The 14,573-nt window shown below is 32.9% G+C and overlaps 1 protein-coding gene across 1 annotated transcript in view; it reads left to right on the top strand.

Moving 5' to 3' along the window:
• Positions 1-7,741, top strand: part of LOC127710117 (uncharacterized) — a 43,655-nt gene extending 35,914 nt beyond the window's left edge. Inside the window, exons 8-9 of the mRNA XM_052215861.1 lie at positions 198-5,760; positions 6,263-7,741. Coding sequence (XP_052071821.1) covers positions 198-997 — 800 coding nt within the window. The 3' untranslated portion in view covers positions 998-5,760; positions 6,263-7,741. The remainder of the gene's footprint in view (positions 1-197; positions 5,761-6,262) is intronic.
• The last annotated feature ends 6,832 nt before the right edge of the window (positions 7,742-14,573 follow it).

The following is a 14,573-nucleotide window of genomic DNA, read 5'->3' as shown; positions in this document are numbered from 1 at the left end:
ACAATGAATGATACAACATCCTTTTAGAAAATACAGTTAAAAAAAAAGACTCGAAAATGTTTTTATGTATTTGGATATATTTACCGGATGACGGGAAACCTGTTTGTTTCAGTATATGTATGTGTATATATACTTAATAAAGTCATATGCATAAGGTATTGAATTAACTTAACTTTCACTATTTCAATTTTTTGCAGGTAAAACTGAATCAGTAGAAGAACAAGAAGAGAAATTCAAGGCAATTGTAATAGAAGTTGATGAAACACAAAATGATGATGACACAATGTCACTGTCTTCACAGGAAAGTAGTTTGGATGAAGGAACCAGGAGCAGCCCTGCATCAACCATTCTAAGGCCCAGATCAGGAAAGGAATACAAAATGATTGAAAGAATATACACGGGTACAGATAGCTTTACAACTAGTCCAGTACCAACACCGACTTCCCCCTCTGGAACCTCAGTTTTTACATTTGACAATTTTTCGGCCTCACCATCACAACAGAGCATATACAGTCACGATAAGGAATCTCTAGCTACTTCGAAAGGATCTCGACAGGATGATAATCCGCCAAAAGTGCCTGAACGAGGAAGTCCATACAGGGCTTATGTGAATATAACGCCACCTCCTTCACCTTTGAAAAACAGTAGCACAACATTGCAATCTGAAAGTGAAAGGCAATTAATATATGCAGAAATTGACTTGACTCTACCAACAAAAACAAGTCGTAAAACCAGAAAGCCTTCGATGAAATCTCAGAGATCTTTGGGAAATAATGTTGAATATGCTTTAATTGATATGGAAGCTACACAAGCAATACAGAGTGCTGGGCGTGAACATGCCCGAACACGAGAGGATAGTTCTAGTCTCAGGAGGGTTGATCGGAAGGCTTCATTGTCCAGCTTTAGAGATCGTAAGGCCTCAACTAGTTCTCCATCTCCAACTTTCAGAGACAGAAAAGACAGCTCATCATCTTCAGATTCTGGTCATGGAGAATAATCATGTTACAACAATTGTTGTCTTGTTCTGTGTGCTATTAACCACTTTTATTATCGATCTGCTGATATCCACATAGATCAGTGCTTCCGTAGTCTTGTTGAATGTTTTTGAAATCATCATTGTTCATATTGTTATAAAGTTGTTCTAGTCTTATCCTATGAAATGTCTTTGGGACCAAATTGGACCAATTTGGAGTTTAATGTCATTTATTTGTTTATCATTTTATATTGAGGCCAAGGTTAAATATACAAGTGGTTCTTTTTACACCTCTTTTAACATCTTATTTTTTTCATGTACAAAAAAATAATTGCAGTTGATAGAGTTCGGGTACAGTAAAGTAAAAAAAAAATATGAATTTCACAAATAATGAAGTATTTAAAATGTTATTTACACCTACCCTTTTTAACTGAACTATTACAGAGCTTGTATTAGGAATAACATTTATATTTTTCAATTTGGCCTTAAAAGAATGCAGGGAGAAATTCAAAGTTTTTGTTGATTGAATTAACTTATTTTTCACAGAGGGCGTGTTAAACACATGTTATGCTTCCTCAACTTAGTATCTTTTAAATAAATCAAATGTGATGTATTTGCATAATTTGCTAATCAAAAATTGTATGTTAAGGATTAAAATACCTTATACAATAAGGATACAATGAAAATGCTGTTTGATCTCTTATGTAAATCCATGGGTAAGTTTTGGGAAGGGGAATGAAATGGAACTTACTGTTTTAACTGCGCATTCTGTGTCCACACTTTCCTTATGAGTATCCAACAAACGCCCTGGTTTGCTTTCTGTTGTGAAGAATGCTTTGGGTTTGCCGCAATGATGCATAAGTTAAAAAATTTGGAGACTTAAATTTCATTGTTTGATAGAATAATTATTAGAATAGAAGCTAAATTGGAGCTTTGTTAGATCCTTGTAAGCAAAGCAGACATCACACAGAATCTGTATTTAATCAGATTTTAAATTGTAAGGAATAAACAGATAGTTGAAAATCCCATCTTGTCAAATACCATAGGTGTACACCTCTTTTTATCATACTTATAATAAGTTGGTTTCTGTACAACGAAATATGATTATGCGTGTTTTGTAGTGATATATAAGCTACATAGCATTTAACTGGTGCTTAGGTCACTCAAAATTATTTCTAGTATGCATAAAAAAAGCGCATTTGCCAAATTTTTATAAATAATAGGTTTTGTATGAACAAATTTTGGATCCAGAACATTTTTTACATAATATACTTGCATATATACTTTGAAATTTGTTCAGATATTAGATTGAAATATTTTCAAAATTGTTTTTGAAATTTTTACATTAGATCAATGAAAACAATTATGAAAAAAGAACTAGGAATCTTTTTTGTGTGGCCTAAAAGTATAGTTTTAGGTTGTTATATGTTATGAAATATCTGTATATTTTGAAATTTTATATATATATTTTAATGGTTTTTATATTCATACTACAAATGTTTTTCAGTAGCAAAAAATAGTACTAGGGAACAATAAAAATAGAACCAGTGTTATATTGGAAACCTGTGGTTGTGTTTTATATTTTCAAATACATGCTCATTAATTTATTTTTTAATCAGAAACTGCATCTTAAATTGTGCTTTAATAATTTATTTTTTTATGTAGATTTTTCTTGCAGGAAGATTTGATATTTGGATTTTTTATAAACAGAAACTTTAAAGGCTTTATTTAGACTTAAGCATGATTTTGTATTTTTACACATTAAATTTAATTTTTATGATACTTTATTAATTAATTTTGGTCTCTTCCACTTATTTCGTGTTCTTTGTGTGTGATAAAGTCTTGAAACTAATAGATATTTGTGTTTTTCAATCATTAATGCTAGTTGCTAAGAATCATGGAGAAATTGTATAATTATTTTGTCTGATCATTAATCATTTTTGTACTATTAAAGGCGACTTTTTTACTTTTTCTCTTATTAATATAACATAATATATTTTGTTAATTTTTCAATCAAGAACGGAAGTAGTAACTAAAACTGGAATGTTTTTTAGATTTCCAATGTTGTTTTTTTTATTCTTAACAGATAAATCTATTCTGAAATATTTTTCTGTTTTTATATTTTCAAATAGCAAAGTAGAGATATAATGTTATGTTTCTATCAATTTTTTTTTATCCTTATGCCTATCTATAGTAAATATGTGAGAGACAGAAATAGAATCAAGATTTTATGAAACATTCAAAAGCAGTTTGCTGTTTTTCGCTCAAATGGAAGAGACTATGCTACCACCAACTAAAAAATGAACTATTGCTTTCTTTTGATGCAGTTCTCGTAATTATCAAAAGATTTTCAGTTAAAATTTTTGAAGATTTATATATTTATGCCCTGCCTGCAAAAGTAGAAAGTATTTATTTTGTTTGTGCATTTGTCCATCTCAGGTTAAAGTTTGTGTTAAGGTAGATTACCAATGAAGTTGTGGTCACATTAAGTATAAACTTACTACATATTCTCATTATGATGAGAAATTTTTATAAGATATATACCAAATTAGGATTTTAACCCAGATTTTGTGGCTCATTGAACATGCAAATGCGATAATATGAGTGGGGCATGGTGTCCTAAAGGCAGATTCTCTTTTAAGAAAACTTCTGTATTTAGATATGAGCAACAATACACCTTATCATTATTTGTCCGCCATTACTGGACATCACAAAAGTTCCCTTATAATTTTGACGTCATAAAAGAAAATATCTGATGCTACAATGGAAAAGTGATTGTTGTATGACGTCAAAAGTTCAAGCAGGACAGATTCTCGGGTCAAGCGGGACAGATTTCCAAATAGCGATAAGGTGTATCTTAGAGCCAAAAATTCCACAAGATGTCTTAACCAAAGAATTGAAGTATAAATCAAGGTGGTTGCTTATACATTTGTATTTTTATTTCTAAAGAATTATGTTAAAAAAGGTTTTTATTGTTAAATATATATCATTATTACTATGGACATTCTGCACTTAAGTGACCCAACTGCATAATCCTATTTATTTATAATAAGAATTTATATAATTTTTTATAGTGTTTTCTTTGCTTTAATTTATTACTTAATTGTTTTTGAGATTCAAGTAAATCAAAAGGGGCCAAGATTTTAAATTTAGAAATTTTATTTAATGTAGGATTGTAAAAATATCCTCTGCCTTCATTGTTTATCAAATTTTACTTGGCCATTATATATTTTCAAGATAGAAGTATATGGAAGCTTAAAAATTGGCTATGTAATAAATATGAAATAAACGAAATTCAAAATGCCAATGAGGCTTCAAAATTATATAATGGGAAATTATCAAATTGCTGTATGAGCTACTTGCAAGGCTTTTTGCAAGCATGTGTCAAAAAGGGAGATAAATCATTTGAATGAAGAAAAGGGAAGATTTTAAACATTTCACAGTAAGTTGCTTATAGTAGTAAAAGAGATGATTTTTTGTGTAGAATAATTCAAGCTTGAACAGAGTGAGTTATTTGTGTGATTTTCTTTTAAACATTTATAATTAACTATAGCTTTATAATCAAACTTTATATAATTACTGTGCCAAGAATTGAATAGATATATACTTGAATGAATAAGTTACTTTGCCAAGAATTGAATATATATATACTTGAATGAGTAAGTTACTTTGCCAAGAATTGAATAGACTTTGCCAAGAATTGAATAGATATATACTTGAATGAATAAGTTACTTTGTCAAGAATTGAATAGATATATACTTGAATGAATAAGTTACTTTGAAATCATTTTGTGTGTACCTATTTTTGTTGAATGGAGAAAAATGTATTTTAATAAATACTTGATTTCATAGTTTTGGCAGTTCTATCTCCAATCAAGTTTATATGATACTTTTATTTTGATCTTGAAAAGTAGTACTAGAAGAATAGTAATGATTCCACAGTATGTGACTGTTACTAAACTGGAGTATATTAGATGCTTTACATATAAAATCTCAAATATAATTCAATGTTACCAAAGTCAAAAATCTTAAGGATTTTTATTCATTTTTAGCTCACCTGACCTGAAAGGTCAAGTGAGCTTTTCTCATCACTTGGCGTCCGTCGTCCTGCGTCCGTCGTCCGTCGTCCGTAAACTTTTACAAAAATCTTCTCCTCTGAAACTACTGGGCCAAATTTGACCAAACTTGGCCACAATCATCATTGGGGTATCTAGTTTAAAAAATGTGTCCGGTGACCCGGCCAACCAACCAAGATGGCCGCCATGGCTAAATATAGAACATAGGGGTAAAATGTAGATTTTGGCTTATATCTCTGAAACCAAAGCATTTAGAGCAAATCTGACATGGGGTAAAATTGTTTATCAGGTCAAGATCTATCTGCCCTGAAATTTTCAGATGAATCGGACAACCCGTTGTTGGGTTGCTGCCCCCTAAATTGGTAATTTTAAGGAAATTTTGCCGTTTTTGGTTATTATCTTGAACATTATTATAGATAGAGATAAACTGTAAACAGCAATAATGTTCAGCAAAGTAAGATCTACAAATAAGTCAACTTGACCAAAATGGTCATTTGACCCCTTAAGGAGTTATTGCCCTTTATAGTCAATTTTTAACCATTTTTCGTAAATTTTTGTAATCTTTTACAAAAATCTTCTCCTCTGAAACTACTAAGACAAATTTAACCAAACTTGTCCACAATCATCATTAGGGTATCTAGTTTAAAAAATGTGTCCGATGACCCCGCCCGCAAACCAAGATGGCCGACATGGCTAAAAAATAGTACATAGGTTAAAATGCAGTTTTTAGCTCATATCTCTGAAACCAAAGCATTAAGAGCAAATCTGATGAGGATAAAATTGTTCATAAGGTCAAGATCTATCTGCCCTGAAATTTTCAGACCAATCAGGCAACCCGTTGTTGGGTTGCTGCCCCTGAATTGGTAATTTTATGGAAATTTTGCAGTTTTTGGTTATTATCTTGAACATTATTATAGATAGAGATGAACTGTAAACAGCAATAATGTTCAGCAAAGTAAGATCTACAAATAAGTCAACTTGACCAAAATGGTCAGTTGACCCCTTAAGGAGTTATTGCCCTTTATAGTCAATTTTTAACCATTTTTCGTAATTTTTTTGTAATTTTTTACAAAAATCTTCTCCTCTGAAACTACTAAGACAAATTTAACCAAACTTGTCCACAATCATCATTAGGGTATCTAGTTTAAAAAATGTGTCTGATGACCCCGCCCGCGAACCAAGATGGCCGACATGGCTAAAAAATAGTACATAGGGTAAAATGCAGTTTTTGGCTCATATCTCTGAAACCAAAGCATTTAGAGCAAATCTGATGAGGATTAAATTGTTCATTAGGTCAAGATCTATCTGCCCTGAAATTTTCAGACCAATCAGGCAACCCGTTGTTGGGTTGCTGCCCCTGAATTGGTAATTTTAAGAAAATTTTGCAGCTTTTGGTTATTATCTTGAATATTGTTATAGATAGAGATAAACTGTTAACAGCAATAATGTACAGCAAAGTTAGATCTACAAATAAGGCAACATGACCAAAATTGTCAATTGACCCCTTAAGGAGTTATTGCCCTTTATAGTCAATTTTTTACAATTTTCATAAATTTTGTAAATTTTTGTAAATTTTTACAAAGTATTTTCCACTGTAACTACCGGGCCAAGTTCACTATAGATAGAGATAATAGTAAGGAGCAAGAACGTTCAGTAAAGTAAGATCTACAAACACATCACCATCACCAAAACACAATTTTGTCATGAATCCATCTGTGTCCTTTGTTTAATATGCACATACATTTGTAGACCAAGGTGAGCGACACAGGCTCTTTAGAGCCTCTAGTTGATACACCTTATTATTCCCTAGAAATTAAAAGTTATACAATATTCATTGTCATGCAAGAGTAATACAAAATAACTTCCATTTTACTTTAAGTTGTACATGTCACTAAATCTGATAGGTAAAATGTGAAAACAGAAATGATTTTCATAGCATTTTACCATAGAATCATCCGCCAAATTTTGAAAAATGAAACTGGACTAGAAATTTTCATTACAATCTAATAGTTGATGGATCAGGTTATAAACTAATTTTAGTCTGTAAACTGAAATCACTTGTGCTGAGTTGTTTATTAAATTTTCAAATTTCTTCTTAAATTCTCAGTATATATATGCTAATATCAAAAATGAAATTGTTTTTTATGCAATTTTTGTGTTATTTTAAATAGCATAAATTAAAAAAAAAATTATTAGCACTGCACTGCCCACCGAATTCTAAATTTGTTTTGTTAAACTTTGGAATCATAATCCACAGTGTAAGGGTGGTTCCAGAAAAATTGCTACAGGGGTGTTTCAAGGCACCTACTTCTTTATCCCACCAATGAATTTTTTTTTTTACAATTTTCAAATTAGATTTTTCTGATCACAAACAGAAATTTAGATAAAAGTGCCTTTAAAAACCCCCCAAATGAACTTTCTGGAATAACCCTAATTTAATTGCTAGATGTTGTGAACTTTTTAATTTATATGTTTTTGTTTAATGCACATTTATTTTATATAAGCATTTATTATCCAAAATGATTTACGTAATCGTAATGTGACCATTGTAGTCATATTTTTTTTGTTTTGTGTCCACCAGTCAATGTGTTGTAATGTATTTAGTGCTTTCTATGTTGAACATTTTATATCTGTATTTTGTATGTTAGTTCTTCTAGAACACATTGTTTTAGAATAAATTTATTCTCTGCTAGTTATTAGATTCTCTTACTTTGCCTTTTTTTGCCTGACATTTATTCATTTATTGCACCGCGGGTATATTATCACGTTGTGATTGGTTTAACGCTGTCACGTGGTGACCCCCTATGGATCCGTAGGGGGTTAGTAAATTTCATAGGGGGTGCATGACGTCACGTCTACTGTTAATTGTGACGTCATCTATTAATGTTGTTGTGTTTCATTGTTCGTTTTTCTACAAAACGCAGCAGAAAAAGTCCCGCGTTGATAAATTCGTTATACAGTTCACTACTGACCCCCTACGGACCATAGAGGGTGAATAAAATCCATAGGAGATTCCGCCTTCGGCCTCACCCCCTATGGATTTTACTAACCCTCTATGGATCCGTAGGGGGTCAGTAGCGAACCATATAACTATAGTATGAGGCATACATACATCAGTCCAGTGTGTTTCAATGCTGTGCTTAAGGTTTTTTTCTCTAAGTAGTCCAACTACTGTATCACTAGCCTGTCAACAGAGGTTGCGAGTTGGAACCCCTCATGTGGCAGGTGCATTCAACTCCATTATTAATTGACTAGGATTGTCCGTTTTCCTGTCAAAGGTTGGTGGTTGTGTCCTTGCACTCTGGCTTCCTCCAACAATGTGATTTTTCAGTATATTCCACAATTTTTGTCATTGTAACTGACATTTTGTTTCATGTATGACTGATAAAAAATGTTTCAACAATTCTTAGCTGATTTATACTTTCTCCAACTGGTTGATTCAAATTTTAGTTTGGTTGTTCTGTTTTTCATTGGTTAAAATTTAATTATGATGATAAATGTTCTTGTCTTCCTCTGATTTTACTATTGTATATAAAAATAAGAAGATGTGGTGTGATTGCAAGTGAGACAACTCTCCACAAGAGACCAAACCACACAGAAATTAACAACTATAGGTCACCGTTCAACAATGAGTAAAACCATTCCTGATTGCATCTCTCAGAAAGAATGCAATTTTTACATTGAAAAAGAACATTTGCCTAAATATTGCCTAAAAATCATGAGAGAAATATATTCTATGATCATATCTATCTCGTGTGATGCCATAATCCTCCCTACTTGACAATTTTAAATTTTAACTGTCTCAAGCGGATAAATATTGTATCACACTTGAAGCAGTCGTAAATCTACATGTATATAACTTTATTTCTTAAGAGAACCTTTTAATACTGTCAACAATAGTAGACCTAATACTTTTAAAAGCATTTTTATGTATGGGAAAAAAAAATTTAGAGTTCAATGTACATAAAGTCAGGAAGCAGTATGAGCCTCAATCGCACTAATTTTGAACTGAAATTCATAATTTTTACATAAAACTTTTATATACTGTGGATTCATTTATTTTTGTAGGTACCAATTTTTTTGTGGATTGAGGAAAACGTTCATTTTTGTGGATATTTGATTTCATGGTTATACCTAAGTCTGCATACAATTAAATTCTTGGTTCAACTGTACCCACAATACCCACAAAAAAAAAGTATTCCACGAATGGTAAAGAATCCACAGTATAAAGAAAAACATCTCAAAACAGCTACACAACAAGAGAAAAGGGTCTACACAATATGGCAAGAAAGATATGTTGTGTAACATAAGTCTCAGATAAATCAAACATACCGGTATACTATCAAAGTTCAATGACAGTTTTTCAAAGGTGTAATATACACATAAGGAGATGTGGTATGATAGTCAATGCACCTTATCGCTATTTAGTCCAATCAGGGAAAAAAAAGTCATTTAGACAACTTCCTGTTTGGGTCAAGGTTCGCAAAAACAAAAGAAATCAGTAACAAGCTAAGGAAGGAAAAAGTTTAGAAAGCGAACATTTTGAAACTTTGATAGATTATGATCCACTTTTTTGAAACACAAATTAAAGTGATAAAAATGCTTTATTGAAGTGTTTACGATGGTTTAAACATGCCTTTTGGAAAAGTTTTATGCATTATGCATTGTTTAAACAGGGTCCCAGATAGCTTCAACTGGATGAAAAAGTTGTGTAATTTCAGAACTTATCCGGATTGAAATAAATAGCGATAAGGTGTTACATATATATACATGTGACCACCATCAAAGCAAAGGACAAGGATTTAAACAACTACATGTCACAGAAAAGATTTCAGCAATGTGCAAAGTTCATACTGCATAGTGTGCTATAACAGGCCCCAGGATAACAAAATATGAAACATTTAAGAGAGAAAACTAGCAGCTTGATAATATCAAATAATGGACATAAAACATTAATGAAAAAAAAAAACCCATTGACAACCACTTGACTACCTACTCCTGGCATAAAGAATGATAATGAAGCTAAAGTCGAACTATTTGGCCTTTTTTGAACAAATTCATACTTGTCATTTAAGGTTTCCATGTTTGTTTGTATTTTGGTTTAGAAATACAAAACCAATACAAGAGCAGGCTGTTCAGGAACCATGATGTGGCAAAATTAATATATATAGTTATAATGTCATAGAAAGTACACTTGAAGCATTTTCATGAAAAAATACTGATTAAGAAAAGCCTACATATGCTTGTTAGCGCTGAAGGGTAAAGATTGCATTCATTTTGCAGTGTTAACTAAAAATTAAACATTGCAATCTATTAAACATTATTATGAATAGTTGGAGATATAATTGTAGTTGTTTCATAAAGGAAGATAAAATAATAACTTCCAATTTTGAATATTATTTCAACAATGACATCATTGATATTTTTAGAACAGACACTAGATTCCTGCACCATGTAAAATTTTTATAATTTTCTTGATAGATATGGTTATACACATACAAATCATTTTGCAATTGAGTATCCGAGTACATATTTCATTGACAAATTTCTTCATCAGTTGGATGTATAGAATTTTGTGATCAATGCACTATGTTTTGTGAAAACATGTTGTATATCAAAAACAGTAATAATAAAATGCTCCGCTGGGCGCAGCTTGATACGACCCCAGAGGTCAAAACCTGAACAGTTGGGGCAAGTAAGGACACAACATTCAAGCTTTATACAGCTCTGAATTTGGATTGTGATTAAATATTTGACACAGCATAGGTTTCTGACACAGAATGAATGTGGTCTAAGAACTTAAAAAATTTTAATTTACCTATTATGGTCCAATATCCAAAATCTAAATACATACATGGTTAGATTCAGCATATCAAAGAACCCCAAGAATTCAATTTTTGTTAAAATCAAACTAAGTTTTATTTTGGACCCTTTGGACCTTTATGTAGACCAATTTGAAAACAGGACCAAAAATTAAGAATCTAAATGCACGGTTAGATTCAGCATATCAAAGAACCCCAATATTTCAATTTTTGATGAAATCAAACCATATCATTATTATTTGCTTTTATATATGAATAAAATGCTCCGCTGGAGCGCAGCTTGATACGACCGCAGAGGTCCAACCCTGAACAGTTGGGGCAAGTATGGACACAACATTCAAGCTTGTTACAGCACTGAATTTGGATTGTAATTAAATATTTGACACAGCATAGGTTTCTCACACAGAATGAAAGTGGTCTAAGAACTTAAAATTTTTTAATTTACCTATTCAAACCATATCATTATTATTTGCTTTTATATATAAATCAGAAATAACCAATTTAAAATGGAAAATTTTAAAGAAAAAAAAGGAAAAAAAAATCCCCCCCCAATTTTTCAAACCCCCTTATGATTTATCACCCCCAAACTCAATCCCAGCTTTCCCTTTGTGGTATGGTACCTTGCAGTACAATTTCAGAGAGATCCATACACTTGAACACAATTTATTGTCTGGAAATTAGAAAAAATGCTTGTTTTTTGGCCCCTTTTTGGCCCCAAATTCCTAAACGTTTAGGGCAATTACCCCCAAACTCAAACCCAGCTTTCCCTTTGTGATATGGAACCTTGTAGTACAATTTCATAAAGATCCATACACTTACACACAAGTTATTGTCATGAAACAAGAAAAATGCTTGTTTTTTTCCCCTTTTTTGCCCCCAATTCCTAAAATTTGGAGGCAATTACCCCCTAAATCAATCCCAGCATTTCCTTTGTGATATGGAACCTTGTGATACAATGTCAGAGAGATCCATACACTTACACACAAGTTATTGTCATGAAACTAGAAAAATGCTTGTTTTTTTACCCTTTTTGGCCCCTAATTCCTAAAATTTGAAGGCAATTACCCCCAAAATCAATCCCAGCATTCCCTTTGTGATATGGAACCTTGTGGTACAATGTCAGAGAGATCCATACACTTACACACAAGTTATGTCTGGAAGTTACAAAAATGCTTATTTCTGGCCCCTTTTTGGCCCCTAATTCCTTAACTGTGGGTACCATAACCCCCAAAATCAATCCCCACCTTCCTTTTGTGGTATTGAACCTTATGGTAAAATTTCATTGAGATCCATTCACTTAAACTAAAGTTAGAGTGCAAAAACTAATGTGTCTTCGGACATCGACGACGACGACGACGCCAACGTCATACCAATATATGACCACAAAATTTTTTTTGCGGTTGTATAATAAAAAATAACCAACTTAAAATGGAAAATTTTAAAGAAAAAAAAAAAAAGGAAAAAAAAAAATTCCCCCACCCCCCAAATTTTTTGAACCCCCTTATGATTCATCACCCCCAAACTCAATCCCAGCTTTCCCTTTGTGGTATGGTACCTTGCAGTACAATTTCAGAGAGATCCATACACTTGAACAAAAGTTATTGTCTGGAAACTAAAAATGCTTGTTTTTTGCCCCAAATTCCTAAACCTTTAGGGGAATTACCCCAAACTCAAACCCAGCTTTCACTTTGTGATATGGAACCTTGTAGTACAATTTCATAAAGATCCATACACTAACACACAAGTTATTGTCCTGAAACTAGAAAAATGTGTTTTTTTGCCCCTTTTCGGCCCCTAATTCCTAAAATTTTGAGACAATTAGCCCCAAAATCAATCCCAGCCTTCCCTTTGTGGTATGGTACCTTGCAGTACAATTTCAGAGAGATCCATACACTTGAACACAAGTTATTGTCTGGAAACAAGAAAAATGCTTATTTTTGGCCCCTTTTTGGCCCCTTATTCCTAAGCGCTTTGGACAATTACCTCCAAACTCAATTCCAGCTTTCCCTTTGTGATATGGAACCTTGTAGTACAATTTCAGAAAGATCCATACACTTACACACAAGTTATTGTCATGAAACTAGAAAAATGCTTGTTTTTTTCCCCTTTTTTGGCCCTAATTCCTAAAATTTAGGCAATTAAACCAAAAATCAATCCCAGCATTCCCTTTGTGATATGGAACTTTGTGGTACAACGTCAGAGAGATTCATACACTAACACACAAGTTATTGTCTGGAAGTTACAAAAATGCTTATTTTTGGCCCCTAATTCCTTAACTCTTCATCCATTCACTTAAACTAAAGTTATAGTGCGAAAACCAATGTGTCTTTGGACGACGACGACGTCATACCAATATACGACCGCAAAATTTTATGCGGTCGTATAAAAATCTGGAAAATTGATAACTATCAAGCCAGCCACATAACGGTTTTGCTTGCATGAATGCAATCCTTACCCCCCAAAAACTGCAATTTTACCACTTTTTCCTATTATATCTACACCCTGTATGCACACTACCTTGAGGCCACTGACACATATATAGAACTGTCTGCATAGCAGAACTAATACCCCCTGTACACACCTTTTAGTTGCTGCTGTGAAATTCAGTATTGAGATTTCTGGTTGTCGGCCATTCATTTTATATAATCATTGCCTGTGTTAGACTGTAAAATGGTAACTGATAGGTCAATCTGAAAATTTTATACTGACCCTGGAACAATTTTTGAGGTATACTGTAAATTCAAAAATTAAAGGTCAAAGTCAAGGTCAGTATTATGCTTCTGCATACAAAGTGTTCTCAATCTTAGTTGTACAGTATAAAAGTTATGCACCAATCACAAATCATCCAATGTTTTTACTATAACATGGTCAAAGGTCAAATTCAAGGTCAGTGACCAGAATTTAATATATGACCCCCCCCCCCCCCCCCCCCAATCCCATGATGCATCAGCATACAGAGTTTGGTCAACCTAAGTTCTATGGCACAAAAGTTGTGTGCAGGACACAAATTGGATAAGGTTTTACTATCATAGGGCCCAAAAGTCAGTGATCTGACTTTGGCATATGACTCTCCTTAAGCCCATGATGCAGTTTGGTTAACCTAAGTTTTATGGTTCAAAGATATGTGCCAGACATGAACTGGACAAGGTTTTACTGTAATGGGGTCAAAGGTCAAAGTGACCTGACTTTGGTATATGACACACTCCCAGACCATGATGCAACTACTTTCCTTAAGTTTGGCTAACAAAAATTTTACTGTTCAAAAGATATGCCCATCAGAGTTTTACTATCATTGGGGTCAAAGGTCAAAGTCAAGGTCAACTTGATGCAACTACATACCAAGTTTGCTTAACATAAGTTTTGTGGTTCAAAAGATATGCACTGGACAGGGATCAACTATCATAGGGGTCAAAGTCAAGGTCAGAGTGATCTAACTTTGGTTTATGACACACCCCAGCCCATGATGCAGCTGCATACCAAGTTTGGTTAACCTAAGTTTTACAGTTCAAAAGATATGTGCTGAACAGGATTTTAAACATGGTTTTAATATCATAGGGGTATGAGTGACCGGACTGGTATCAGACACACTCCCACCCTATGATGCAACTGCATACCATATTCGATTTTAGTTCAAAAGTTATGTGCCGGACATGAAGCAGGACGGACAGACGAACATGGTGATTCCTATATCCTATATACCCC

This window comes from Mytilus californianus, unplaced genomic scaffold (genome assembly GCF_021869535.1).
Source record: "Mytilus californianus isolate M0D057914Y unplaced genomic scaffold, xbMytCali1.0.p SCAF_7, whole genome shotgun sequence".
Lineage (NCBI taxonomy): Eukaryota > Metazoa > Mollusca > Bivalvia > Mytilida > Mytilidae > Mytilus > Mytilus californianus.
The sequence above is the reverse complement of the archived record's forward strand: the minus strand, read 5'-3'. Positions and strand labels throughout refer to the sequence as shown.